At 64.5% G+C, this 27,936-nt stretch overlaps 2 protein-coding genes across 2 annotated transcripts in view; both read left to right on the top strand.

Annotated features, from left to right (window-relative positions):
- Positions 1 to 1,449: 1,449 nt before the first annotated feature.
- Positions 1,450 to 15,074, top strand: TNNI2 (troponin I2, fast skeletal type). The gene is made up of 7 exons (XM_060177355.1): positions 1,450 to 1,747; positions 11,647 to 11,680; positions 12,103 to 12,301; positions 12,383 to 12,511; positions 12,583 to 12,672; positions 13,072 to 13,248; positions 14,914 to 15,074. Exons 1-7 carry the CDS (start codon positions 1,450 to 1,452, stop codon positions 15,007 to 15,009), a joined length of 1,023 nt encoding a protein of 340 aa, XP_060033338.1. The 3' UTR covers positions 15,010 to 15,074.
- A 3,300-nt stretch (positions 15,075 to 18,374) lies between these two features.
- The window catches only part of LSP1 (lymphocyte specific protein 1), a 34,092-nt gene continuing 24,530 nt past the window's right edge, over positions 18,375 to 27,936 (top strand). Inside the window, exon 1 of the mRNA XM_060177293.1 lies at positions 18,375 to 18,552. Coding sequence (XP_060033276.1) covers positions 18,485 to 18,552 — 68 coding nt within the window. The 5' untranslated portion in view covers positions 18,375 to 18,484. The remainder of the gene's footprint in view (positions 18,553 to 27,936) is intronic.

The following is a 27,936-nucleotide window of genomic DNA, read 5'->3' as shown; positions in this document are numbered from 1 at the left end:
GGGATCTGGGGCTTAGAGCTGGGGACAGTGGTCTAGAGATAGTGGTCTCTAGGGTCTGGGAGCTGGGGTCTCAGGGCCTGGAGGCTCTGGGGGTCTCTGGGGACTGGGGGTCCAGGGCTGGTGGCTGAGGAGAGGGGTGTCTGAGCTCTGGTGTCTGTAGACTAGAAGTCTCTGGGATCTAGGGGCTGGGGACAGTGTCTCTGGAGTCCCTAGGGACTGAGATCTCTGGGGGCTGGGGCCTGAAGAGAGGGGTCTCTGGGCTCTGGGGTCTCTAGGCTCTGGGGCCTCTGGGATACGGGGCTGGGCCAGGGGCTGGGGACTGGGGACAGGGATCTCTTGATTCTGGGGTCTAGAGCTGGGGTTGGGGAAGTGGGACTGGCTGGGAACAGGGGTGTCTGCGTTCTGGGGACTAAGGGAAAGCTTCTCAGGGTCTGGGGTCTCTAGGGTCTGAGGGCTGGGGCCAGGGGCTAAGGGCTTGGAGCTGAGCTCTGGACACTGGGGTCCCTGGACCCCAGTGTCTCTGGACACTGGCGTGAGCAGCTGAGCCCTGGTGGCAGCTGCCCCCCCCCCCCCCGGAGAGTGTGGTGCCAGGAGCCTTGGAGGTCACCCTTAGGAGAAGCTCACCCCAGAAAGGGGCTCAGTCCTGGCCGGTCAGTCCTGGCTGTGGACGGCAGGGGGAGCCCACCAGGCCTCGGGGCCGTGCTGGGGGCCTGCCGGGGAGCTGCCAGCAGGGGGCGCGTGGAGCCTGGCAGCGCGGTCGTGCCCATCCAGTGGCCACCAGCAGGGCAGACGGGCAGCGGGTGTGGGGGCAGCATGTCCTCTGCACATGGGGCTTCTGAACCCCAGGACTTCTGTGGAGGGGGGTCACAGCACCCCACACTTAGAACAGTTGGACGAGGCCAGGGCCAGGGTCCGAGGCTGAGCTGGCCCCTGTCCCCACAGACTCCTGTGACCGCCAGCCCAGCTAAGGCCACACCGGGGGCCGGGGTCTGTGTCCAGAGGTGGCACCCTTGGACCTAACCAGTAGGGGCCCCCACTTCCAGCAGTGCCCCCATTCTGGTAGGGGGTCCCCGATTCCTGACAAGGGGTCTCCACGCCCAGCAGGAGTTCCTCATTCTTGGTAAGGGGTCTCCAGCCTCAGCAGGAGCCCCCCCACACACCTGACAGGGGTCCCTTGTTCCTGAGGGAGTGGTCCCCACTCTTGACAGGGGGTCCCCACTCCCAATAAGGGTCCCCAGTTCTTGACAGGGGTGCCCGTTCCCAGTAGGGGGTCCCCTATCCTTGGCCTGGGGACCCAGTAGGGGTCCCTTATTCCTGGGAGGGTGGTCCCCACTGCTGGCAAGGGAGTCTCTGTTCCTAGCAGGGAGCTCTGTTTCTGGCAGCAAGCACCCCATTCCCGGCAAAGAGCCTCTCTCCCGATGGGTGGGCAGGAAGGACAGGGGGGCTGGAATGTGGGGGGCTGCGGCAGGAGGGAGGCTTCATGGCGCCCCAGCCCGGGGTCCCCTTTCGGCCGTGCTGGGGTTTGCCTTGGCCGCCCGCCAGACGCCGGAATGTGCCGGCTGGCTGCTTCTCCGCTGCCCCTGGAAGGCCCACAAAGGAGCTCTGAGCGCCGTGAATGGGGGCTCTGAGATGCCCCAGAAACACCCCGAATGGGGGGGCGCCAGGCCGCAGGGAACTGGGCCCCCGCCAGCCCGGGACGTGGCTGACGTGCGCCCGACTCAGGCTCCGGTCAGCCGGGCAGGCCCTGGTGAGTGGTGCCGCCCTGCCCCTCGGGGACGTGGAGATGGCCTCAGGCACCCTGCGTGGACATGGAGGGCACAGCCTACAGGGACAGGGGACCCCAACTTCTCGCACAGGGGGGTCTTCCCAGAGGCAGTGAAGCCTGACTGCTGGACCGTGTCCAAGTGGGGTGCAGGCCCCGCTCTCAGAACCCCCAGCCCAGACCTTGGGGAGCCAGGGAGGGAGGCGGGAAGACAGTGATCCACTGCTGAGGGCTCTCCGGGGCCCCTCACGTCACCTAGCAGCCAGGCCCTGGGACCCGGGTGTCCTCGACCCCCAGCGTCCCACAGCCCAGTTTCCTGTCTCCCACCAGGTGTGAGTGGGCAGACTTCAGGCCACAGAGGAGCGGGGAGACTGGAAAACTTAGAGACCCCCACTCTTCCAGGAAACAGGGTACCAGGCCGTGCTGTGTGAGAACACGTGCCCAGTCGTGGGGTTCACTGATGCGGTGTAGGGTGTCAGGCCCACACATAGTGACTCACAGGGTTTGAGACGTCAGACACGCCAGTTACTGGGAATGCCGGGCTCCTCAGCTAACGGGGTACAGGACACCAGGCCCCCAGAAAACGGGGTTCAAGACTGCAGACACCCCAACTAGCGGGGCTCAGGATACTAGAACCCTGACCAATGGGGTATGACAGCCCCTCCAACTAAGGGGGCTCAGCACATCAGATGCTCTAACCATTGGGCACGGGTCCTCTGCTTAATGCAGCTCAGAACACCAGACACCCAAGGAACGGGAGACACAACGGCAAACTCCCCAACTTCATGGCGACCACTCAGAAGGGGTTCAGGATGCCAGACGCCCATCACTGAGGGTGGCAGACGCCCCAGCCAGTGGGGTGCAGGACACCAGGCCCCCTAAGGAATGGGGGTTCAGGATCCAGACCCCAGACCACAGGGTGAGGACGCCAACCACTCAGACAAGCAGGCTGCCGGTGGCACGGCAGCTCACGGGGCAGCACCGCCCTCACGCCCACAGCCTGGGGCTCGGCTCCGGGTGGGGTGTGGGCCCCTCTCTGGGCGCCTCCACCGTGTGGCAGGACGTGCAGTAGACACCTGGGTGTGGGCGGGCGTCCAGCAGCATGAATGGGGCTCACAGCCGGCGGCCAGACCGTGGGGACCAGGCGCCTGGGGGGGCGGGGGTCAGGGTGTGAGAGGAGGCTGGCTCAGGCTGCCGTCTCCAGGTGTGCCCGGTGCCCAGGAAACGTAAACACTCCTGAGGCTGTGGGGGCCAGGCAGGTCCTGGCCTCCAGGTTCCCCGAGCCTGGCAGACGCCGCTGGTGGGTCTGGGGGTCCCCGCCTCTTAGGGTACAGGGGCTCTTTTATTTCCAGGGGGACAGGGAGCAAACTGGGCTCCCAACCTCGGGGTCCCCAGTTCCTCAAAAGTCAGGGTGGAGGGGAGCCCCCAGAAGCAGCACCCTGACAGGGCAGGGCCATGAGGGGCAGCCTCCCTGGGGGCTCAGACAGGCCCCCTGTTCCAGTGGTGGGGGGCGGCTTGCCTACATGCTTGGATAGTGTAGCACAGGCCCCCCAGACCCCCCAACTTGGAAGCTGGGACACAGGCCCCGCAAGTGGTGGATGCAGCCCCTCACTCCGACAAGAGGTGTGGCCCCAGATGTTTAGACGACGGGGTGCAGGTCTTCTCGATGCCCCTCCTGTGGATCGGATGGGGCAAGGCGCTTGCAGTGCCTGAATAAGGGGGCGTGAGGCCCTGGCTCAGTGTTGGGGTGCAGCGTGGCCAGCACTCAGAGTGGGCAGGGCCCCCAGAGCAAGCGGTGAGGACTGGCCAGGCTTGGCAGCAGGGCTGTCCATTCCAGCCGCCACGGCCCAGCACCTCCCCGCTCTGGTGGCCCTGGCCCCCAACCCTGCTGCCTCATAGCCACGGGTTAAGACAGAGGCCCAAACCCCAATGGCCTGAGGGCTGGAGGAGGGGTACGAGTGACCATCGTGCCCTCCCCAACACCCACGCAGACACACGTGCCCAGAGGATAGTAGCCTGCACCTTGTACCCTGGTCCCAGCTGCCTTGAGCTGGGTCAGTGAGGCCCAGTCAGATGCTGGGCTGGGGGCTTCCTGGAGGAGGTGAGGTGCGAAGGGAGTTGAGTGGGATGGGGGGTGAGGGACAGAGAAGGAGACAGCAGGGGTCTGTGGGGTCTGGGGCTAGTCTGCATGGGGGCGGGGGCTCCTGGCTCCCCTCAGGACCCCCGAGAGTGATGTCCTGGGGTCAGCCTCCTGTCTCTGGGTGGGGGCAGCTCCAGTGGGGGCGGCCTCCTGGGTAGCTCTGCTGAGGCTCCCTGGCCTTCACCTCTGTGTGTCCAGGGCTCCCTATTTCTGGGCCTCCTTGTTTTGGGGTTTCCTGTTTCTAAGGTTCTTTCTCTCTATTTATTTCTATATTTAATTTATTTATTTTAATGAGAGAGAGAGAGAGAGAGAGAGAGAGAGAGACTGCTACAGAAAGATGAACACACAGGATAAAGAGGCCCAGATCCCTGCTGAGCTCTGGCTCATGGTGGTGCTGGGGATCGAACCTGGGACCTCAGAGCCTCAGGCAGGAAAATTTTTGGCAGAACTCCTGTGCTGTTTCCCCAGTCCTGAGGCTTCTTATTTCTGGGCCTCCTTGTTTTGGGGTACCCTGCCTCTGGGGCCCTCTATCTCTGGGGCTCCCTATCTCTGCCTCTGGGGCCCCTGTCTCTGGGGTTCCCTTTCTGTCTCTGGGGCCCCTATCTCTGTCTCTGGGGCCCCTGTCTCTGGGGTTCCCTCTCTGTCTCTGGGGCCCCTATCTCTGTCTCTGGGGCCCCTGTCTCTGCCTCTGGGGCTTCCTGTCTCTGGGGCTCCCTGTCTCTGGGGCTCCCTGTCTCTGGGGCTCCCTGTATCTGGGACCCTCTGTCTCTGGGACCCCCTGTGTCTGGGACCCCTGTCTCTGGGACCGCCTGTCTCTGTGGCTCCCTGTCTCTGGGGCTTCCTGTCTCTGGGACCCTCTGTCTCTGGGACCCCCTGTCTCTGGGACCCCCTGTCTCTGTGGCTCCCTGTCTCTGGGACCCCCTGTGTCTGGGACCCCTGTCTCTGTGGCTCCCTGTCTCTGGGACCCCCTGTCTCTGTGGCTCCCTATGTCTGGGACCCCCCTGTCTCTGTGGCTCCCTGTCTCTGGGGCTTCCTGTCTCTGGGACCCTCTGTCTCTGGGACCCCCTGTCTCTGTGGCTCGCTGTCTCTGGGACCCCCTGTGTCTGGGACCCCTGTCTCTGTGGCTCCCTGTCTCTGGGACCCCCTGTCTCTGTGGCTCCCTATGTCTGGGACCCCCCTGTCTCTGTGGCTCCCTGTCTCTGGGGCTTCCTGTCTCTGGGACCCTCTGTCTCTGGGACCCCCTGTGTCTGGGACCCCTGTCTCTGTGGCTCCCTGTCTCTGGGACCCCCTGTCTCTTTGGCTCCCTATCTCTGGGACCCCCTGTCTCTGTGGCTCCCTGTCTCTGGGGCTTCCTGTCTCTGGGACCCCCTGTCTCTGTGGCTCCCTATCTCTGGGACCCCCTGTCTCTGTGGCTCCCTGTCTCTGTGGCTCCCTGTCTCTGGGACCCCCTGTCTCTGTGGCTCCCTGTCTCTGTGGCTCCCTGTCTCTGTGGCTCCCTGTGTCTGGGACCCCCTGTGTCTGGGACCCCCTGTCTCTGTGGATCCCTGTCTCTGGGACCCCCTGTCTCTGTGGCTCCCTGTCTCTGGGGCTTCCTGTCTCTGGGACCCTCTGTCTCTGGGACCCCCTGTCTCTGGGACCCCCTGTCTCTGTGGCTCCCTGTCTCTGGGACCCCCTGTCTCTGTGGCTCCCTATGTCTGGGACCCCCTGTCTCTGTGGCTCCCTGTCTCTGTGGCTCCCTGTCTCTGTGGCTCCTGTGTCTGGGACCCCCTGTGTCTGGGACCCCCTGTCTCTGTGGATCCCTGTCTCTGGGACCCCCTGTCTCTGTGGCTCCCTGTCTCTGTGGCTCCCTGTCTCTGTGGCTCCCTGTGTCTGGGACCCCCTGTCTCTGTGGACCCCTGTCTCTGTGGCTCCCTATGTCTGGGACCCCCTGTCTCTGTGGCTCCCTGTCTCTGGGACACCCTGTCTCTGTGGCTCCCTGTCTCTGTGGCTCCCTGTGTCTGGGACCCCCTGTGTCTGGGACCCCCTGTCTCTGTGGATCCCTGTCTCTGGGACCCCCTGTCTCTGTGGCTCCCTGTCTCTGGGGCTTCCTGTCTCTGGGACCCTCTGTCTCTGGGACCCCCTGTCTCTGGGACCCCCTGTCTCTGTGGCTCCCTGTCTCTGGGACCCCCTGTCTCTGTGGCTCCCTATGTCTGGGACCCCCTGTCTCTGTGGCTCCCTGTCTCTGTGGCTCCCTGTCTCTGTGGCTCCTGTGTCTGGGACCCCCTGTGTCTGGGACCCCCTGTCTCTGTGGATCCCTGTCTCTGGGACCCCCTGTCTCTGTGGCTCCCTGTCTCTGTGGCTCCCTGTCTCTGTGGCTCCCTGTGTCTGGGACCCCCTGTGTCTGGGACCCCCTGTCTCTGTGGACCCCTGTCTCTGTGGCTCCCTATGTCTGGGACCCCCTGTCTCTGTGGCTCCCTGTCTCTGGGACACCCTGTCTCTGTGGCTCCCTGTCTCTGTGGCTCCCTGTGTCTGGGACCCCCTGTGTCTGGGACCCCCTGTCTCTGTGGATCCCTGTCTCTGTGGCTCCCTGTGTCTGGGGCTCCCTGAGCCTGGCTGCCTGCTCCCCAGCAGTTGGAGTCATGGAGCTTCTGGCGCCACCTGGTGGCCGAGAGTCTCCGGAACCTTAACCACCACGGGGCCCCGGAGGTCCCGAAGGTTATGCCTCCTGAGGTCTCAGGCCGCCGGTACCCTGCAGGCACCCCCAGGAAGCCCGAGGCTCCTTTCGGACAGGCCCCAGCACCCCCAGCGGGCCCAGCACTCTTGCAGCCTGCACCCCAGGCCCTGGCTTCCCCGAGCCTGAGCCGGGCTTCTGAGCAAGGGGACACACGGTCTGGCGCACCCCACAGACCGTCACTCCACGTAGAACACCCACAAAGGCAGCAGCTGACTGGGCCCCACTGGCTCCCCACTCCTGCCCCAGGCACCCCTGCTAGGGGTGCTCCCTGCTGGCACCTACCACCTACCACCTACCCCTACCCTCCTGGCAGTGCTGCCCTCAGCTCCCCAGCACCTGGACCCCAGTCTCAGGCCACCCATGTGAGCCCAAGCTCTGGGGGCCCACCTCTGCTCCCTAAGAAGTGGGGTCTGAGCCTGCAAGCCCCCCAGGGGTGAGGCCGGGCTCCCAGCAGTGGGTGGCCTTCTCCTCCCAGACACCACCATGGGGGCTGCTTCTCCTGGAGGGGCTGGCAGGCCCAGGCACCAAGGTGACAGCCTCCCAGGGAAGAGAGGGCTCTGGGCCGGCCCGGGGGGTCCTACTGTGGGTCCAGCAGAGGGGGACCGGGAACCACCCCAGCCTGCCACCCCAGCCACCTGGGTCCCAGGTGCTGCTCCCTCCCCAGCCCCGGGCAGCAAGCAGTTCCGGCGGTCCTGAGTCAGCGGGCAGGAATGTGCCCCTCCCTGCGCCCTGCCCTAGCCCCCTGGCCCTGCTCCCCCGGCCTGCTTGGGCCTGCCCCCACAGCACCCCTGCCTCCCGTGACCTTGAGAGCCCCTTCCTGAGCCCCAGGGACCACAGTCACTGCACTGAACTCCTCTGACCCCAAACCATGGCGAAGGCCTCAGGGGAGACAGAGACAGGGCCTCAGGGGAGACAGAGGGAGGCCTTCCTGGAGTAGAAGGCCTTGCAGTGAGGTCTGTGCTTGGGCTCTGCTCCTGTGGTCCTAGGCCGGCCCTCCAGTCAAGGCCCAGGGCCTCTCTCCACCGGGGCCTGCTCAGTCACGGCCACCCTGGCTGCCTCCCCGCCCGGCAGGCCCATAGCTCACTGCCCCGGGGCAGTGGACAGGGATCCCGTCACCGTGGTGGGGTCATAGTGCACCCCCAACCCCCCAGCACCCAGCACCCAGCTCAGTCCAGACCTCACGTCAAGGACCCCGGTGTTCAGCACGGCTGAGGCAGAGGTCATAACTGGGATACCCTGGCAGTGGGCTACGAGGCCCGGCTGATCCATGCGGGGGGCGCCAGGAGTGAATGTCGGGGGCCCTGCCTGCCCTCAGGCCTGTGTGCCCATCCCATCTACCCTGTCTGCCTCGGTTTCCATGCAGAGGCCTCTGGAATTAACACCCTCCTCCTGCCATGTTCCTTCCTGCCTGTGGGGGGCACAGTGGGGTGTGGAGGCCCCCTGGCTGTACCCCCATACCCCCAGGGTGGGGAGAAAGACTCTCCCCACTCTTTCAGGCCAGAAGCCCCTGACTGATACAGCAACGCCAACCCCAACTGGAAGCCAGTGCCTGGAGCGTGAGAGGGTGTGGGCACCCTCAGAATGGAGACATGCTGGGTGGGGCCCTCTGTCCAGGCGGGACCCTGAGGGAGGGGTCCCTGCACCTTCAGCCTGCAGTGTGGCCTTCCCCGGTGGCCAGCAGGGGGCAGCACTCAGGTAGCCTGGCTCCCAGCCCACCCCTGCAGTCAGACCCCCATGCCTGGGCTGGACTGGGTGGGTGGGGGCCACCAGCCTACCTGGGCAGCCATGCAGTGGGCCGGGTCAGGGAGAGGTTTTTGGGGGCAAGGGGTGTGGCCAGGGCTCCAGGGACGACGTGTGCAGGCTGCTCAGAGTTGTTCCTCTCTGCAGAGATGGGGTCATGCCCAGGAAGCCAGCCCCACCCTGAGACCTCCCCCCAGGCCGGTTGGGGGTGCAGGCCGGAGAGGCAGCTAGGAGCAGGGCGGGGAGTGGTTGGCACCCCTTTTGCACCCCAGAACTCCATGGGAGCCAGAAGCTGTGGTTCCCCAGAAGCCTTGAGGGGGTGGGGAGATAGAGACCCAGCCTGAACCCTGAAGCCTTGGGGGGGCAGAGAGACAGAGACCCAGCCTGAACCCTGAAGCCTTGGGGGGGCAGAGAGACAGAGACCCAGCCTGAACCCAGAAGCCTTGGGGGGGGGCAGGGAGACAGAGACCCAGCCTGAACCCTGAAACCTGGGGGCTCGGGGAGACAGAGACCCAGCCTGAACCCAGAAGCCTGGGGGGGGGCGGGGAGACAGAGACCCAGCCTGAACCCTGAAGCCTTGGGGGGGGCGGGGAGACAGAGACCCAGCCTGAACCCTTAAGCCTTGGGGGGGGGGGCAGAGAGACAGAGACCCAGCCTGAACCCTGAAGCCTTGGGGGGGGGGCGGGGAGACAGAGACCCAGCCTGAACCCTGAAGCCTTGGGGGGGCAGGGAGACAGAGACCCAGCCTGAACCCTGAAGCCTTGGGGGGGCAGGGAGACAGAGACCCAGCCTGAACCCTGAAGCCTTGGGGGGGCGGGGAGACAGAAACCCATCCTGAACCCTGACGGGCACATGGGCCCAGTCGCCTGCTCAGCTGACCCCCGCGGCCTGCAGCCTGGCCAGCTGTCCTCAGCCTCCTTCAAGGAGAGAGGCTTCTCGAATTTGTCACGAGCTGTAAATAGAGTAGCCCCACCTCACCCTCCACCAAGACTTCTTGGCCTGGGTGGTGGCACGCAGCTAGCGGCCTGGACAGGTGGGCCGGGCCCTGGGCCCCCATTGGTCTGGGAAGGTTCCATGCCCATTCTTAGTGAGAGCGCCCGGCCTGGGGAGCCTTTTATACCCCTCCCCCGGGCCCACCAGCCCAGCTGCCTCTGACCCTGCTCACAGCAACGCCAACCCCAACACTAGGTGAGCCTTGTCATCCCAGAGCCCTACTACCAAGGCCCTGCCACTGGGGTCCTGGCACTGGGGTCCTGCCACTGGGGACCTGCCACTGGGGTCCTGCCACTGGGGTCCTGCCACTGGGGGTCCTGCCACTGAGGACCTGTCACTGGGGGTCCTGTCACTGGGGTCCTGTCACTAGGGTCCTGTCACTAGGAACCTGCCACTGGGGGTCCTGCCACTGGGGGTCCTGCCACTGGGGAGTCCTGCCACTGGGGAGTCCTGCCACTGGGGTCCTGTCACTGGGGTCCTGCCACTGGGGTCCTGCCACTGGGGGGTCCTGCCACTGGGGTTCTGCCACTGGGGTCCTGTCACTGGGGTTCTGCCACTGGGGAGTCCTGCCACTGGGGAGTCCTGCCACTGGGGTCCTGTCACTGGGGTCCTGCCACTGGGGTCCTGCCACTGGGGTCCTGCCACTGGGGAGTCCTGCCACTGGGGTCCTGTCACTGGGGTCCTGCCACTGGGGTCCTGCCACTGGGGTCCTGCCACTGGGGGGTCCTGCCACTGGGGTTCTGCCACTGGGGGTCCAGTCACTGGGGTTCTGCCACTGGGGTCCTGCCACTGGGGGTCCTGCCACTGGGGTCCTGCCACTGGGGTCCTGTCACTGGGAGTCCTGCCACTGGGGGTCCTGCTACTGGGGGTCCTGCCACTGGGGAGTCCTGCCACTGGGGAGTCCTGCCACTGGGGTCCTGTCACTGGGGTCCTGCCACTGGGGTCCTGCCACTGGGGGGGTCCTGCCACTGGGGTTCTGCCACTGGGGTCCTGCCACTGGGGTTCTGCCACTGGGGAGTCCTGCCACTGGGGAGTCCTGCCACTGGGGTCCTGTCACTGGGGTCCTGCCACTGGGGTCCTGCCACTGGGGTCCTGCCACTGGGGAGTCCTGCCACTGGGGTCCTGTCACTGGGGTCCTGCCACTGGGGTCCTGCCACTGGGGTCCTGCCACTGGGGGGTCCTGCCACTGGGGTTCTGCCACTGGGGGTCCAGTCACTGGGGTTCTGCCACTGGGGTCCTGCCACTGGGGGGTCCTGCCACTGGGGTTCTGCCACTGGGGGTCCAGTCACTGGGGTTCTGCCACTGGGGTCCTGCCACTGGGGTTCTGCCACTGGGGTCCTGCCACTGGGGTCCTGTCACTGGGAGTCCTGCCACTGGGGGTCCTGCCACTGGGGTTCTGCCACTGGGGTCCTGCCACTGGGGTCCTGTCACTGGGAGTCCTACCACTGGGGGTCCTGCCACTGGGGTCCTGCCACTGGGGACCTGCCACTGGGGTCCTGCCACTGGAGTCCTGCCACTGGGAGTCCTGCCACTGGGGGGTCCTGTCACTGGGGTCCTGCCACTGGGGTCCTGCCACTGGGGTCCTGCCACTGGGGGGGTCCTGCCACTGGGGTTCTGCCACTGGGGTCCTGCCACTGGGATTCTGCCACTGGGGAGTCCTGCCACTGGGGAGTCCTGCCACTGGGGTCCTGTCACTGGGGTCCTGCCACTGGGGTCCTGCCACTGGGGTCCTGCCACTGGGGGTCCTGCCACTGGGAGTCCTGCCACTGGGGGGTCCTGTCACTGGGGTCCTGCCACTGGGGACCTGTCACTGGGGTCCTGCCACCAGGGCCCTGTCCGTGTGTGACAACTCCCTGATGGGAGGGACCCCAGGGGACGCCTGCCAGCCTCACTCAGGGGGCTTCACAGAGAAGCAGGGACAACACAGAGACCAGGTGGGGACTGGTTGGATGGGGGACCTGGGCGGCCCGTCAGGCCTCACTTCTGGGGTCCTGCAGGGCTCTCCAGGCCCTGAGCCCTCAGGCAGCTCCTGGATACCCTCAAGCCCCTGTTGAAGCAGCAGAGTTAAAAATATCAGTGTGGCTCTGACGGCCACCTGTGCTGGCCTGTCCCCTGCCCCCCCCCCGGGGGGGGGACAGCTGCAGGAACTCCAGCCCCGCCTGGGACATGTTGGGAACACTTTCTCCTCTGAGTCCCAGCCTGGGGATTCCACAGCAGGGCCCTCTGAAGAGGGGGGTACTAGGAGCTGGGGCCGGGCTGGTCAGCGGGGTCCTGACACCCAACTGTCTCTTTCCACAGGCTCTATCTACGCCCAGGACCTCAAGATGGGGGAGTAAGTAGAACTGCAAGTCTGGGGCTCCCTGCACCCTGCCCTGTCCCCTGGGTGGGGGCCCTGGGTGGGGGCCCTGCTCCCCCTTCCCCGGTCCCTACCAGGACCCCACGATGTAACTGTCTCTCTCTTCTCTCTCCCCCCACCCTGACAGTGAGGAGGTGAGTAGCTTCTGGGGGGGTGGGGGGCTGCCCGCTGGCACAGGTCAGAGGTCAGAGGTCAGAACTCTAGGCCCTGCATAGACATGACGAAATGGAGGAAGTGACCATGGTGGCCTGGGCAGGGGAAGTCTCTGCGGCCTGGCTGCAGTGAAGTCACTTCTTTCTGAGGACAGTATCCCCACCCCCAGGCCTGGGGGCAACGCCCCCAGGACCCCTGATCCTGCAAGCCCTCCACGCCCCATACCCCAGCTCTGGACCCTGACCCCTGCACACCCCCAAGCCTCCTGCTCCTGGGATCCCCCAGCTCCCCAACCTCGGGACCCCGGTCCCTCCCAGCCTCAGAACCCACCTCCCCGGGGCCTGGGGAGCCCCGGGTGTCAGGCTGGACCTCCGGGGCCTGACTCTCCGTCCTCCCCCACAGAAACGCAACCGGGCCATCACGGCCCGCAGGCAGCACCTGAAGGTAGGTGCTCCCCGGGGGCTGCCTGGCGGGGGGGGGGGCGCTCTGGTACGGCCCTCCTGACTCCCCTGACCCCTCCCCCAGAGCGTGATGCTGCAGATCGCGGCCACCGAGCTGGAGAAGGAGGAGGGTAGACGGGAGTCCGAGAAGCAGAACTACCTGGCCGAGCACTGCCCACCCCTGCACATCCCCGGCTCCATGGCCGAAGTGCAGGTAGGGGAGGGGGGATGGGGGGGCTCGCGGGGGCTGGCGTCGGGGGCAGAGGTCACGGAGCCCACCCACAGGAGCTGTGCAAGCAGCTGCACTCCAAGATCGACGAGGCCGAGGAGGAGAAGTATGACATGGAGGTGAAAGTGCAGAAGAGCACCAAGGAGGTGAGGCTGGGGTGGGGAGATGGGGGACAGGGGACAGGGACTGGGGGGTGGGGGACAGGGCACAGGGACTGGGGGATGGGGACGGGGGACAGGGACTGGGGGACAGGGACTGGGGGATGGGGGATGGAGGAAGGGGGACTGTGGGACGGGGGACAGGGGGACAGGGACTGGAGGATGGAGGATTGGGGACAGGGACTGGGGGATGGGGGACGAGGGACAGGGGCTGGGGACTGGGGGATGGGGGAAGAGGGACAGGGGCTGGGGACTGGGGGATGGGGCCAGGGACTGGGGGCCAGGGACTGGGGGATGGAGGACAGGGACTAGGGGATGGGGGACAGGGGAACAGGGACAAGGGATGGGGCTGGGGGACGGGGGAGCACTGACACCCCCTCCCCGCAGCTGGAGGACATGAACCAGAAGCTGTTTGATCTACGAGGCAAGTTCAAGCGGCCCCCGCTACGTAGGGTCCGCATGTCTGCGGACGCCATGCTCAAGGCGCTGCTGGGCTCCAAGCACAAGGTGTGCATGGACCTGAGAGCCAACCTCAAGCAGGTCAAGAAGGAAGACACAGAGAAGGTGTGGACCGGCTGCAGATCCTCCTGCCCGCACACCGAGGCGGACGGACCCCCACACACTTGACACCCACATCTTTGAGCCCCCACGCACCCTCATTCAACACAACCCAGACACACCAGGCCCTTGGGCCCCGAAACTCCTGACTCCCATAAGTCGAGACCCATGCCCCAGGATGCCCGCAAACCCTACCTCCCAAAACCCTGAATCCACACACCCCCAGAAACCACAAAACCTCTGCTCCCCGCACCCCCAACTCCCACAGCTCCAGACCCCACATCCCGGAAACCCCATACCCTAGGATGCCCACCACCCATGACCTCCCACACACCCTGAATCCAAACACCCCCAGGGCCCCCAAACCCCCTGACTACCACAACTCTTGACACCATACCACCTAAACCCCAACACCCCGACACCCTAAGCCCCTGACTCCACAGCCGCTGAACCCACAGTCCCTACACCAAACACCCCCTGACCCCCAACACCTCTGGACTCCCCCAGCCAGGAGCCCTCACACCCAAAGACCCGAAACCTGCTGACTCCCCCATACCTTGACCCCTGACCCCCACACCCCATGACACTCCACACCTACAGACCCACAACACCCACTGCCCACCACACACCCTGACCCCACAACTGGGGGATGCCAGCCCTCTGACCCCCACACCTTCAGACCTCACACCCCCAGACCCCCCAAATCCCCTGACACCCACAATGCCAGCCTCCTCACACACTCCAGGAGCAGGACCCCTGGCCTCTCTGCCCCTGAGACTACCAGCCCCTGACCTCACTCGCCACTTGCCTGCCACAACGTGCTCCCCAGGAATGGGACCCTCAACCCCTGACCCACAGCACGCAGCCCCCTGACACCCCCAGCCCCCTGAGTATCCAATCCAGGGTCCCCAGCCCCCTGACACCCCCAGCCCCCTGACACACCCAGCTCCCTGACACCCCCAGCCCCATGAATCCCCCAGCCCCCAGAGTTCCCCAGCCCCCTGAGTCCTCCAGCCCAGGTCCCCAGACCCCTGACAGCCCCAACCTGCTGACACCCCCAGCCCTCTGACACCCCAGACCTGACACCCCCATCCCCCTGAGTCCCCCAGCCCCCGGACACCCCTAGGCCCCTGAGTACCCCATCCAGGGTCCCCAGCCCCCTGACACCCCCAGCCCCCTGATTCCCCCAGCCCCCTGAGTCCCCCAGCCCCCTGAGTCCCCCAGCCCAGGTCCCCAGCCCCCTGACACCCCCAGCCCTCTGACACCCCAGCCCTGACACCCCCAGCCCCCTGAGTCCCCCAGCCCCCGGACACCCCCAACCCCCTGAGTACCCCATCCAGGGTCCCCAGCCCCCTGACACCCCCAGCCCCCTGAGTCCCCCAGCCCTCTGAGTCCTTCAGCCCAGGTCCCCAGCCCGCTGACACCCCCAGCCTGCTGACACCCCCAGCCCCCTGATTCCCCCAGCCCCCTGAGTCCCCCAGCCCCCTGAGTCCCCCAGCCCAGGTCCCCAGCCCGCTGACACCCCCAGCCCCCAGAGTCCCCCAGCCCCCTGAGTCCCCCAGCCCCCTGAGTCCCCCAGCCCTCTGAGTCCTCCAGCCCAGGTCCCCAGCCCGCTGACACCCCCAGCCCCCTGACACCCCCAGCCCGCTGACACCCCACCTCCACCCTCAGGAGCGGGACCTGCGTGACGTGGGTGACTGGAGGAAGAACATCGAGGAGAAGTCTGGCATGGAAGGCCGCAAGAAGATGTTCGAGTCTGAGTCCTAGGACCTCGAGGCCCCCAGCCCCTGCCCTGCCCTGCCCAAGCACCAATAAATGTCTCGGTGCCCTGACTGTGTGGCCTCTCCAGAGTCCCCTGCCTCGCTGCCTCTCGGGGAGCCTGGGCTGCCGCTTGGGGGTGTGGGGGAGGCTCGAGGGGGCGAGAGGCCACACCCAGACTCTGCACTCTGTGCCCACTTCCAGTGCTCTCCATTTGGTCCCCAAGGACACAACCTCACCTTTTTGATGGCAGATTAGTACTCCGCGGAGAGCAGACCCATAACGTCTCCAGCCGGCTGGCCATCGGCGGGCACCGAGGCTGCTCCCATGCCCTGGTGGGCATGAACGACTAGGCTGGGGCCACGGGGCCACATGGGCCCTTGGGTCGGCATTTGTCTGTCCTCTGGTGGAGGGCCTGGACGAGGGAAAGCTGGGTACTGAGGGGTGTGTATGGCTCTTTCTGTGAGACGCTCCCTGCTCCTTCTGGCAAGGGTCCCCTGTGGCAGCCCCCCAGCCCTGTGGCACAACTGCCCGTTTCCCCATGGGCCCCGAGCCCTTGTCATTTCCTGTTTTGTAATCTTTAACTGAGCGCCAGGTCACAGGTGTGGGTGAGACCTGGGTTCCTTGGGGTGGGGGGGTGCAGAGGGGAGGGACAGAAAAGTCCCTTTGGGGGAGGGGGTGGGCTTTGGACCCAGTGAGGGGAGAGAGGGAGAGAGAGACAGAGAAGAGACAGGTGCCCAGGCCACCAGCTGGCCTGGCTCCTGAGGCCTCCGGGACTGTGAGGTCACTTCCCCAGACTCAGCTTTGCCACGTGGTCAGAGTGGCAGAGGGCAGCGGGCAGCAGGGCAGGAAAGAGAACCGGACGCTGCCCCCGGCCCCGCCGTGGACCCCCAGGGCCCAGGCCCAGCAGCCTAGGAGGTCACCTGACCTCACGGCATGCCAATGTCCACCCAGACCCTTGCTCCCTGGACTCTAAGACCACCACAGTCCTGGGACCTGACCACATGCACCCATGGTCCCTCGGGCCAGTCAGGGCTCTGCCCCCCCACTACCCCTGCCCAATAATGGCTATGCATCATGGTTCTGCAAAGAGACACTCATGCCTGAGGCTTCCAGGTCCCACGTTGAGTCCCCCACGCCACCATAAGCCAGAGCTGAGCAGGGCTCTGGTGAAAAAACAAAACAAAAAACAAACAAACAAAAAAACTTTCTGTGGCAGTTTTGGGCTCCACACGGCTCTCAGCACCCCGTCTGCTCTTGGCATCTTAGCAGCAAACAGTGGATGTGACAGCACCTGGCCACAGGCCTCTTGCTGGGGAACCCCGCAGACTCCCCGAGGGGGCCTCCACCCCGCACAGCTCTGTTCCCTCCCTGGCCCCTCCTGGGGTGGGGAAGCTGCCCCTGTCCCCTGTCTGTCTCCTGTGCACATCTGTCTGTCTGGGCCTGCACACAGCTCTGGGGAGCTGACCCTGGCTGGTCCCTTCAGTCTGGAGGACACTCCAGGGGATGTCCTTGTCCCCCCTTCACCATGTGCTGGCCCTTGATGCTACACACACGAGGTGCAGCGTCCTCACTACCCTCCCCGGGGACACCCCCCCCCCCAGGCCTTGGAAGTCCCCGTCCATAGGCAGCAGTCCACCTGTCCCTGCAGGAGGGCAAACGTGACACCGGCTCTGTCCCCTCACCCCCAGGAGCCTCTCAGCCGCCCCTGGGCTGCACCCCGGGCAGGGCCTCCCAGCACCGACGTTTCCTGTGCCCGCACTCTGCATGCCTCCCGCCATCCTCAGAGCTGTGCCAGGCCCCCTTTGTGTGAGCAAAGTGTCCCTCATGGAAGCAGCCTCACGTCCCCGGCAGCCCCCAGGTGCAGTGGCCCCACCTGCCCGGCGGGGATGTGGGCTGGGGCGCCGTCTGGCCCAGCTGCCGGTGGGAGGGGGCCGGGACCCTCATGTCCACCCTGTGCAGGCGGAGGGCGTGGAATGGGGACGGGGGACCATAGGCTGGGCCTGGGATTTGGGGGTGAGTGCAGAGCCTCGAGTAGCAGGAGGGAATCACTCGCAGCTCACAGGTGAAGCTCCGAGCCTGGCGAAGCTGTCCAGGCTGCCTCCTGGGACCTGCCCCCCATTCCCCCCGGCTTCTGGGGAGGCTGTCAGAGTCAGGGCTCTCTGAGCCCCACCCTTGCTGCGACAGACCTCTGTTCACAGTTCCCCTTTTGGAGACCTGGTCACATGGGGCAGGAGTCTCCTGGTCTCTTTAGGCACCTTGCCGGAGGCCACTTCCAAATAAGGCCACTCTTGGGACTGTGGGCTGTGCCTCGGGGGGAGGGGGCAGGGGCCTCCAGGCCAGGGGGCCCAGATGTGGGGGTCCTGCATGCCCAGTGTCCAACACACCCCCACCCATTTCCAAGCTCCTGGCCTGGTCACTTCAACAACCAGGGTGGTGGGCATGGCCTGCACTGTCCCCTTGTCCTGGGGGTGATGCCTATGGTCTCCATCCCTCTCACCTGAGATGGCTGAGTGGAGGTTCAGGGCCTAGGGGACAGGCCAGGTACCCTGAGGACAAGCCAGACACCCAGGGGACAGGCCAGACACCCGGGGGATAGGCCAGACACTTGGAGGGACAAGTCAGACACCAGGGGAACAGGCCAGACACCAAGAGGGACAGGTCAGACACCCAGGGGGACAGGCCACACACCCGGGGGGGCTAGTCAGACACCCAGGGGAACAGGCCAGACACCCAGGGGACAGGCCAGACACCTGGGGGGACAGGCCAGACACCCAGGGGCACAAGTCAGACACCCAGGGGACAGGCCAGACACCCAGGGGACAGGCCAGACACCCAGGGCAGGCCAGGGAGACAGGACAAGTCAGACACCCAGAGGGACAGGCCAGACCCCCAGAGGACAGGCCAGACCCCCAGGGGACAGGCCAAACACCCAGGGGACAGGCCAGACACCCAGAGGGACAGGCCAGACACCCAGGGGGCACAAGTCAGACACCTGAGGAAAGGCCAGACACCCAGGGACAGGCCAGACACCCAGAGGGACAGGCCAGACACCCAGGGGCACAAGTCAGACACCCGAGGACAGGCCAGACACCCAGGGCAGGCCAGGGAGACAGGACAGGCACTTAGACATATAGGCCAGGCACATGGGGGACAGGTGCATGGGGGACAGGACAGGTACTGGGTGCTGGGGGGCCACCAATTAGGCACCTGGGGACAGGGCCAAGGCCCCATGCAGGGGCAGACCGGCCTATGGGTCCAGGAGGGGCCGCACCCTCCCTGTCAGCCTGCCCTCTGCACACTTCCTGGTGGCTGGTTTGGGGTTTTTGCTTGTCTCTTGCAGCAACAGATTAGAAACCAACACCCACAGTGATGCTGGGGCCCCGACCTGCGGCAGAAGGGGGAAGTGAGAGCTGCCGGGGTGGGGCGGACGCAGCACCCCACATACAGACAGACGGACCGACAGACGGACAGCAGCCAGGCCATGGCAGAGACAACCGACCAGCCAGGCCCACAGGAGCAGCAGGAGCTGCTGGGGGCGCACGGCACCAGGTAAGGGGTGCAGTGGGACCGGGCGTCCGGGGCCCACAGCGGCGGGGGGCCCCCACCCTCACCCTCACTGAAGGGCCTTGGTAGCTGGGGGCATGGGTGCCAACCCAGGACAGGGACCAACGGATGTGGGGACCCTGGAGGCTGGAAGCGGGGACCTGGGGACCTGAAGGCCGGCCCTCCTCCCCAGGGGCCGGAGCCTTTCATCCGGGTTCCGGGGAGCTGCTCAGCACCCCCACCCCGTGAATCTCCGGGCAATGTGCCTGAGTCCGGGAGGTCCTGTGGGTGGCGGTGGAGGGCAGGGTCTGAGGCTGGGCACCGGGGTCACACATGGAGCCAGCCGCTGTGTGTGCGCGAGGTAAGGGGTGGGATTCCCCGCCAGCCTGTGGGTGCTGGTGCTGGGTGAGGGTGCCACGCGGGGCAGGGGTGATGGGCGGGCGCTACGTGGGGCCTCCCAGCTGGGGCGTGCTGGCTGCAGGGGGGGTGCCGTTGCCCGCGTGCCCTTGGAATCGGGTGTCCGAGTGGCAGGTGACCGGGACAGCTGTGTCCCTGTCAGGTCTGGTTCCTCACGTCAGCAGCCCTAGCTCCATGGCCATAGAAGGTGCTAGAGGCCCTGGCCCCACCTCCAAGCTGCCACTGGTCCTGGGAGTCCCATGGGCCCGAGAGGGGAGCATGAGGCTGTGGGGTGCTGGAGCAGGGTCAACACTCTCCCTGGGAATCCCTGGGAGCTGACTGACAGTTCCTTCCAGAGGGTGCTGAGGCGGGATGGCTTCTGGGTTCACGGTGACTCAAGGAACCTGGGGCTTTCCTGGGGGACGCCCCTGAGCTGTGGGGGGGACGCGGCCAGGGAAGCCCCTTCCCGGGATCCCCCAGGAGTGGGGAGGGCAGCAGGTCAGAGTCCCATATTCACGGGGGGGCTCAGGGAGCTGCCAGACGGGGGCCCCCAGTCCAACCCTGACAGCCTCCCCCAGAAGTTGGGGGCCTGTCCCTGGAGCACACAGAGCAGGGAAAGGGCTCCCCCGGACACGGCTGGACACACTGTTGTGGGTACAGACTGAGTGGGACCTGAGGAACCTGCACCCCTAATCCCCAGTGCTCTGGAGGTCTATGGGCGCTCACACTGATAACCCCCCATTCTGGAACCCCGGTTCCTAGGGGGAGTGAAACGCAAAGTCTCAGGGCAGTGGAGCTGGGGACCCAAAACGAGGGGCCATTTCTTCTAGGAAGACCAGTGAGGACCCCTAACCCCACACCCAGCCTCCACCCACAGCCCCCGCACCAGCAACATTCTGTGGGGTCACCTGCAGGGCTGCTGCCACCCTCTCCCATAGGTGACCTAGAACTTTCTGGTCAGGAAGGTGATGGCATTACAGAGGCCCTTGCCCTCCCTGAACCCTGGAACCCCCTGAGCCCTGGTCCTCCCTGAGTCCCGGTCCCCCCTCAGCCCTGGTCCCCCCCTCTGAGCCATGAAAGCCAGCAGAAAAGCCACGGGGAGGGCGGCTCTCTCCTCCCTGGCCCCAGAGTGTCACCACTGGGATGCCCTGCCCCTGGCCGTGCCCCTGGTGGCCTGCAGACCCCAGCTGGTGGTGCTGGAGGGGCAGAGGTAGCCAGGCTGCCCAGGGCTGGCAGAGAGGCTGCAGTTACCTCCTGGTGGGAGATCGGGTTGCCCTGAAGAGCTGGGGGGCTCCATGGGCTTCCTCCCCCTGCTCCCCCCACCCCCCCACCCCCAGGCCAAAGGCCAGGCTCCGGAAGTTTCCTGTGGGGACCGGGCCTGGCAGATGTCAGTCACTTCCTGCACCTGGGTGGGGGTCCACTTCCTCTCCACTCTGCTGGGCCCTCACAGCCCCTGGAGGGCTATAGCAGTGGGCCTGAGCTCCTTCCTGCCTGCCCCACATCCCTGGGAAACAGGTGGCCTGTGGCCCATCTCTGCCTCAGTTTCCCTCAAAGGGAGTCATAGAGATGGGTGATCCCTGAGGGTCCAGGCTGAGGGGAGAGGCTGCAGAGTGGGGCCCAAGGGCCTAGCTCTGGGCCCCAAAGGCATTTTCCACCTCACCCATGCTGTCTGCCTTGGTTTCCCCCTCTATACAGAGTCCTAGCCAGGCCCAGCTCTCCCACCTGGAGGAGGGGGCTCTGCTTCCTTGACCCTGCGGGGATAGGGGTTAAGTTTTTGGGACCCATCGTCTATCCTCCACCCTCCACAGCTGGGACCCAGGCTTCAAGGTCCAGCAGGGCTGGGGACTGTCCTCTGGGGGCTGTAGCGAGGTCCTTATTGCTCCCTGCCACACACTTCCTCTGGGGATCCCCTGCTCAGGGTTGGGGTGCCAGAGAGCCAGCAAGGCCTGGGGGGTCCTGACCCACTGCCCACTCCACACAGAGCTTCCCAAACTTCTCTCCAGAAAGCAGAAATGGGGCCTGTCTGTGTCAGAAGGGGCTGGGTCTCCCCAGAGGCTTCCAGAAGGCAGCCCTAGGGTCTCTGCCGGGCTAGCCCCACTCACGGCCCGGCCCCCAGCCCCTCTGCAGCAGGAACCCCTACCTCTCCCAGAATTCCAAAGCCTTCTGGGAAATGGGGGGGCTGACACCTCAAGGTAGTCCACCCCTCACAGCTGGTAGCTGCCTCCCCTGGTGACGTGAGAAACCTCAGGGCAGGGGGCAGGAGGCAGACCCACCCAGGGAGAGTCTGAGGTCACTGACAGGCTAGTCACCCCCCCCCCGGGGCTGGGACCCTGTGGGGGGGATGGGTGGATGGATGGATGGATGGATGGATGGATGGATGGATGGACCTGGATGGATAGATGTGGGTGAGTGGATGGATGGATGGTGGATAGATGGTGGATGGATGGTGGATGGATGATGGATGGATGATGGATGGATGATGGATGGATGGTGGATGGATGATGGATGGATTATGGATGGATAATGTATGGATGATGGATGGATGATGGATGATAGATGGATGGTGGATAGATGGTGGATGGGTGGTGAATGGATGATAGATGGATGGTGGATGGATGGATGGGTGGTGGATGGATGGTGGATGGATGATGGATGGATGGTGGATAGATGGTGGATGGATGGTGAATGGATGATGGATGGGTGGTGGATGGATGGTGGATGGATGGTGGATGGATGATAGATGGATGGTGGATGGGTGGTGGATGGATGGTGGATGGATGGTGGATGGATGTGGATGGGTGGATGGATAGATGGTGGGTGGGTGGATGGATGGTGGATGGATGGTGGATGGATGATGGATGGATGGTGGATAGATGGTGGATGGATGGTGGATGGATGATGGATGGATGATGGATGGATGGTGGATGGATGTAGATGGGTGGATGGATAGATGGTGGGTGGGTGGATGGATGGTGGATGGATGGTGGATGGATGATGGATGTAGATGGATGTAGATGGGTGGATGGATAGATGATGGGTGGGTGGATGGATGGTGGATGGGTGGTGAATGGATGATGGATGTAGATGGATGTAGATGGGTGGATGGATAGATAGTGGATGGGTGGATGGATGGATGGTAGATAGATGATGGATGGATGGTGGATGGATGGTTGATGTATGGATGATGGATGTAGATGGATGGATGGATAGATGGTGGATGGGTGGATGGATGGTGAATGCATGTGGATGGATTTGGAAGTTCATGATGGACTGTGGGTGGATTGGTGGGGTTGGGGGCAGTCTGGCCTGGACACACGGAGGGAAGCATGGCAGAGGGCTTGGGGAGATTGTGGAAAGGACAAACAGGACAGGGCTCTGGGGGAGGAAGCTGCAGGCAGCTGTGGATCCTGAGAGGCACTAGGTGGGACAGGTGGGCACGTGGGACAGGGGCAGGTGATCAGACAGGCAAGTGCATGGTCAGGACATCGCCTTGTGAGGGATGCCAGGCCAACCTGCAGAGGGGCACCCCGTGCCCTAATACCCCCCATGAATATCTCCTTGGGACACTTGCTGTCACATGAGCAGAGACACCTGTCTTTCTCTCCCAGTCTCTCTTTCAAATGAGGACAGACTGTTCTTTCCTGCAAGACTTTCCCTGAAGTGTCCAGGTGGCAGCGGGAACTGCTGGAGGAGTGCAGGCTGGCAGGACCAAGGCCTGTGGTTCAAGAGGTGCTATCTGTCTATCACCTACCTACCTACCTATTATCTTTCTATTATCTATCTATCTATCAACTAGCTATCCATCATCTGCCCATCACCTATCTTTCTATCTATCTATCTATCTCTCTCTCTCTCTCTCTATCTATCTATCTATCTCTCTATCTATCTCTCTATCTATCTATCTATCCCTTTCTTTCTTCCTTCCTTTCTTTCTATATATCCATCACCTATCACCTGTCTAGCTTTTATCTATCATCTATCCATCATCTGTTTATCACCTGCCTATCTATCATCTATCTATCTACCTATCTATCCATCACCTGTCTATCTATCATCTATCTACCTATCTATCATCTATCTATCCATCACCTGCCTATCTATCTATCCATCACCTGTTTATCACCTATCTATCTATCTATCTATCTATCTATCTATCTATCTATCTATCTTCTATCTATCCATCACCTGCGGATCTATCATCTATCTATCCATCACCTGCCTATCTATCTATCCATCATCTGTTTATCACCTGTCTGTCTGTCTGTCTGTCTGTCTATCTATCTATCTATCTATCTACCTATCACCTGCCTGTCTATCATCTACCTGTCTGTCTGTCTGTCTTCTCTCTGAATAAATACAACATTAACTGGCTGCTCCTCCTGACTTCTGTGTCCTGTCGGCCTGGCTGCTGTTTGGCGTCTCCCTCACCAGGGCTTGCTGTCCTGCGTGAGACGGTCTCTCCATCTGCTCTCCTCACACGTCAGCCCTGTGGGGCTAGAACCATGGGCCTCTGGTGCTGACTCCCAGCTCCCCGAGGCGCCTGAGAGAGTCCACCTGAGGGGAAGTGTGGGGGAGAGGGACAGGTGTGTGAGCAGGTGCACGGGGGGTGGATGAGTGGGTGCTGGGGGGGGTGCAGGTATGGGAATGGACAGGTGGCATAGCAGAAGTAGCACCCACTCGGGATCAGCACCCCACCCCGTCAGTGCCCACGTCAGTGCCCACTCATTCCCATACCCTGGTGGGGATGGACTGGTGCAGGTGCCTCTCACTGTGGAGCAGATGGGGCACCTGTGAGTGGAAGGACAGACAGATAAAGATGGGGGAGGGCTTTGGGGCAGTGACTGTGAGCATAGGAGACGGCTAGAGAGAGGTGGGCATATGGCAGAATGGGCACAGCTCACTGGGTGCCAGGCAAGTGCAGACGCAGGTGATGGTGACCCTGTGAGTGCTCGCAGTGATGGTGCCGTGGTCCCCTGTGCCCGATGGGATGGCGGGCACTGCTCTCCTAAGGAAGAATGTGCGTGCAAGTTTTTATTCCGGTGAAGTGCTGATGGGTGGGCAGAGCTTTGCTTGAACATGGAGAGAAGTGGACATAGCTGTGTGTTCAGGGGTCCTTGGGCAGGTCAAGCAATGGCTGATTGTGTTCACGGGGAAACTGGATGCAGAGAAAGCGTGGGGGGTGGACGGACCAATGGATGTCACACGGAAAGGTGGCTGACAGGAGATGAAGGAAGGGTGGACTGGCAGGTGGGTGGATGGATGGAAGACAGACAGCATATGGAGAACAGATGGATAAATGATGGATGGGTTTGGATGAGAGCATCTATGGGTGGGGGTGCGTGAGCTCTCTAAGAAGATAACATGGGTGGGGTGATGGAGAGATAGGTGGAGGATGATGACCAGATAGATGGAAGGGTGGATAGATGGATGGATGGACGAATGGATGGATGGACGGACAGACGGACTGACAGATGGACAGATGGATGGATGGATGAGTGGATAGGTGTATGTGTGGATGGATGGATGGGTGGATGGATAAGTGGAAGAGTGGATCAATGGATGGGTGGAAAGATGGATGGATGGATGGATGGGTGAATGGGTAAGTGGATGGATGGATGATGGATGGAAGGGTAAGTGGATGGATAATGGATATATGGATGGGTGAATGGATGGGGGATGGATGGATGGATGAACAGATCAGAGTTGGTGCTGAATACTCTGACAGGCATCCCCCCACCCCCAGAAGGACGTACCTCACTTTAAAAGTGTCAGTCTGGGCACCGCTGCACTGCCGTAAGATCTGTCCTCCTGCCCTTGCCACCCCACCGAGCAGCATGAGGGCTGGCCATGGGCTCCATGCCAAGCTCCTGGTGGCGGGGATACTACAACAGCTGGCAACCACCTCCTCCTGGGTGTGCTTCTCTGCTCCAACCAGGACGTGCTGGCCACGCCTCAGTCCTGGCAGGTTGGCAGGCTGCGGGCTGGCGGGCTAGCGGGCTGGTGGGCTGGTGGGCTGGTGGGCTGGCGGGCTGATGGGCTGGCAGGCTGATGGGCTGGCGGGCTGATGGGCTGGTGGGCTGGTGGGCTGGTGGGCTGGCAGGCTGGTGGGCTGGTGGGCTGATGGGCTGGCGGGCTGATGGGCTGGCAGGCTGGTGGGCTGGCGGGCTGGCGGGCTGATGGGCTGGCAGGCTGGTGGGCTGGCGGGCTGGTGGGCTGGCGGGCTGGTGGGCTGGCAGGCTGATGGGCTGGCAGGCTGATGGGCTGGCGGGCTGATGGGCTGGCAGGCTGATGGGCTGGCAGGCTGATGGGCTGGCGGGCTGGTGGGCTGGCAGGCTGATGGGCTGGCGGGCTGGTGGGCTGGCAGGCTGATGGGCTGGCAGGCTGATGGGCTGGCGGGCTGATGGGCTGGCAGGCTGATGGGCTGGCAGGCTGATGGGCTGGCGGGCTGGTGGGCTGGCAGGCTGATGGGCTGGCAGGCTGATGGGCTGGCGGGCTGATGGGCTGGCAGGCTGATGGACTGGCAGGCTGGCAGGCTGGCAGGCTGATGGGCTGGTGGGCTGGCGGGCTGGCGGGCTGGCGGGCTGGCGGGCTGGCGGGCTGGCGGGCTGGCGGGCTGGCGGGCTGGCGGGCTGGTGGGCTGGCGGGCTGGTGGGCTGGTGGGCTGGTGGGCTGGCAGGCTGATGGGCTGGCAGGCTGATGGGCTGGCAGGCTGGTGGGTGGGGGTGAGGAGCCCCCCCACCCCGCTGGTCCACTGTCCATTCCCCCTCAGCCCTGCAAATCTCCTTAGTGCTGGCTGATACTGGCATGGGTACTAAGCACAGCTGGACACACTGCTTTCTCTGGCCCACTCCATGAAGCCCCCCCCCCACCTGGCCATGGCACACACCCTTGCCATCTGCCTGCTGGACACCTCTGTGCCCTGGGACTCATTGTCGCTGTGACCCCGGCTGGTCCATGCTGGGGGGTGGACAGGAGGCAGAGCTGGCCACCTGCACAGGGAAGGCACCTCGGCCACCCGGCCTGGCCCGAGGTTGACACGCCAGCTGCCTGGCTGCTGGCTTGGTGGCCTGGCCCATCTGGTTACCTGCTGAGCCCAGGGCTGACTGCCTCTCGGGGTGCCGGGACATAGGCTGCCCTCAGGCTGGTCCTGGACTGGCGACCCCCCCCCCCCCACACACACACACACACACACACACACACGCCACACACAAGCCATCCGGCACTCGGCACTCGCCAGAACCTTCTGGAGTGAGTCAGGGTGACTCAGCCCAACCGGGAGAACAATGGGCTAGGCTGCTCCTGGGGGCCAGAGCCACAGGGGGGGGCATGGGGGCACTGGGTGCACTGGGGACACTGGCCAGGGCTAGGCTGCTCCTGGGGGCCAGAGCCACAGCCAGGGGGGGGGATGGGGGCGCTGGGGGCACTGGCCAGGGCTAGGCTGCTCCTGGGGGCCAGAGCCACAGCGGGGGGGGGGGCATGGGGACGCTGGGTGTACTGGGGACACTGGCCAGGGCTAGGCTGCTCCTGGGGGTCAGAGCCACAGCCGGGGGGGAGGCATGGGGGCGCTGGGGGCACTGGCCAGGGCTAGGCTGCTCCTGGGGGCCAGAGCCACAGCCAGGGGGGGGGACGGGGGCGCTGGGGGCACTGGCCAGGGCTAGGCTGCTCCTGGGGGCCAGAGCCACAGGGGGGGCATGGGGACACTGGGGGCGCTGGAGACAGTGGCCAGGGCTAGGCTACTTCTGGGGGCCAGAGCCACAGCCAGGGGGGGAATGGGGGCGCTGGGGGCACTGGCCAGGGCTAGGCTGCTCCTGGGGGCCAGAGCCACAGGGGGGGCATGGGGACACTGGGGGCGCTGGAGACAGTGGCCAGGGCTAGGCTACTTCTGGGGGCCAGAGCCACAGCCAGGGGGGGGATGGGGGCGCTGGGGGCACTGGCCAGGGCTAGGCTGCTTCTGGGGGCCAGAGCCACAGCCAGGGTGGAGGCATGGGGGCGCTGGCCAGGCCACTGCTGACCTGTGTCACTGGCCACTTCAAGGGAGCAGGGCTCCCCTATGCCTGGCTGGCAGGCACGCCTGTCCTGGGGCTCATGGACTGAAGTGCCCAGTGCTGCCCTGGGGTGGGAGAGAGAGGGTGGCCACCACACCATCAGGGTGCAGAGGGTTCCAGGTGCCCAGCCTCCCTCCTGAGGGATCCCAGAGTGCACACAGGCCTGGGAATAAACAAATGGAGCCACAGAAGGAGGCGGGCGAAGAAGAGGGAGAGAGGAAGGGAGGGGAGAGGAAGGGGAGGGGAGGGAGGGGGCAGAGATAGGGACAGACACCAGAGGGAGCAGACAGTGGCGGGGGTCTGGGAGTGGGGCCAGCAACCAGGGACCCCCCCCCACCCAGAGGCGGGCAGACCCCAGAGCCAGAGGCTGGGCAGGAGGCAGAGCTGGGTAGGCCGGGCAGGCTGGGCAGGCTGGGCAGGCAGGGCAGGGGTGCGGGCAATGGGCAGGGGGCCCAGGCTGGGGCGGGCACCCGGCAGGGGATGGGGTGGGAGTGAGCCTGGTGTGGGCAGCAGGGCCTGGGCAGTAGGAGGCCGGCATGGGCCCTCGGGCCACAGAAGGAGTCTGCTCTGATATCTTCACTAGGCTTGGAAGGAGGGGCGGTGGGGTGGAGGAGAGAGGGGGCAGGGAGGGGGCTGGGGGAGTCTCAGGGAAGCAGCTGCTACTTGTCCCGTCTTGAGGCAGCAGGACAGGAGGAGAGGCCCAGGGGACGGGGGACCAGGGCACAGGTGAGGGGGTGGCGGGCAGGGTCGGGGCGGGCTGGGGGGGGAGGACGCAGGGGTGGGCGGCGCCGACAGTCACAGCCTCTGAAGAACTCAGTCCCCAGGCCGCGGGCAGCAGAGCCGAGCGCTAAGCAGAACCTAGCACGTGGGCACCACACCTCTGGAGGTAGGTCCCCCCTGGCCGGGCACCCTGGGAACCACCCATGGGCACTGGCCCTGCCCACCACCC

This window comes from Erinaceus europaeus, chromosome 17 (assembly GCF_950295315.1).
Source record: "Erinaceus europaeus chromosome 17, mEriEur2.1, whole genome shotgun sequence".
Classification (NCBI taxonomy): domain Eukaryota; kingdom Metazoa; phylum Chordata; class Mammalia; order Eulipotyphla; family Erinaceidae; genus Erinaceus; species Erinaceus europaeus.
Note: the sequence above shows the minus strand (reverse complement) of the source record. Positions and strands in the feature narration are given on the sequence as shown.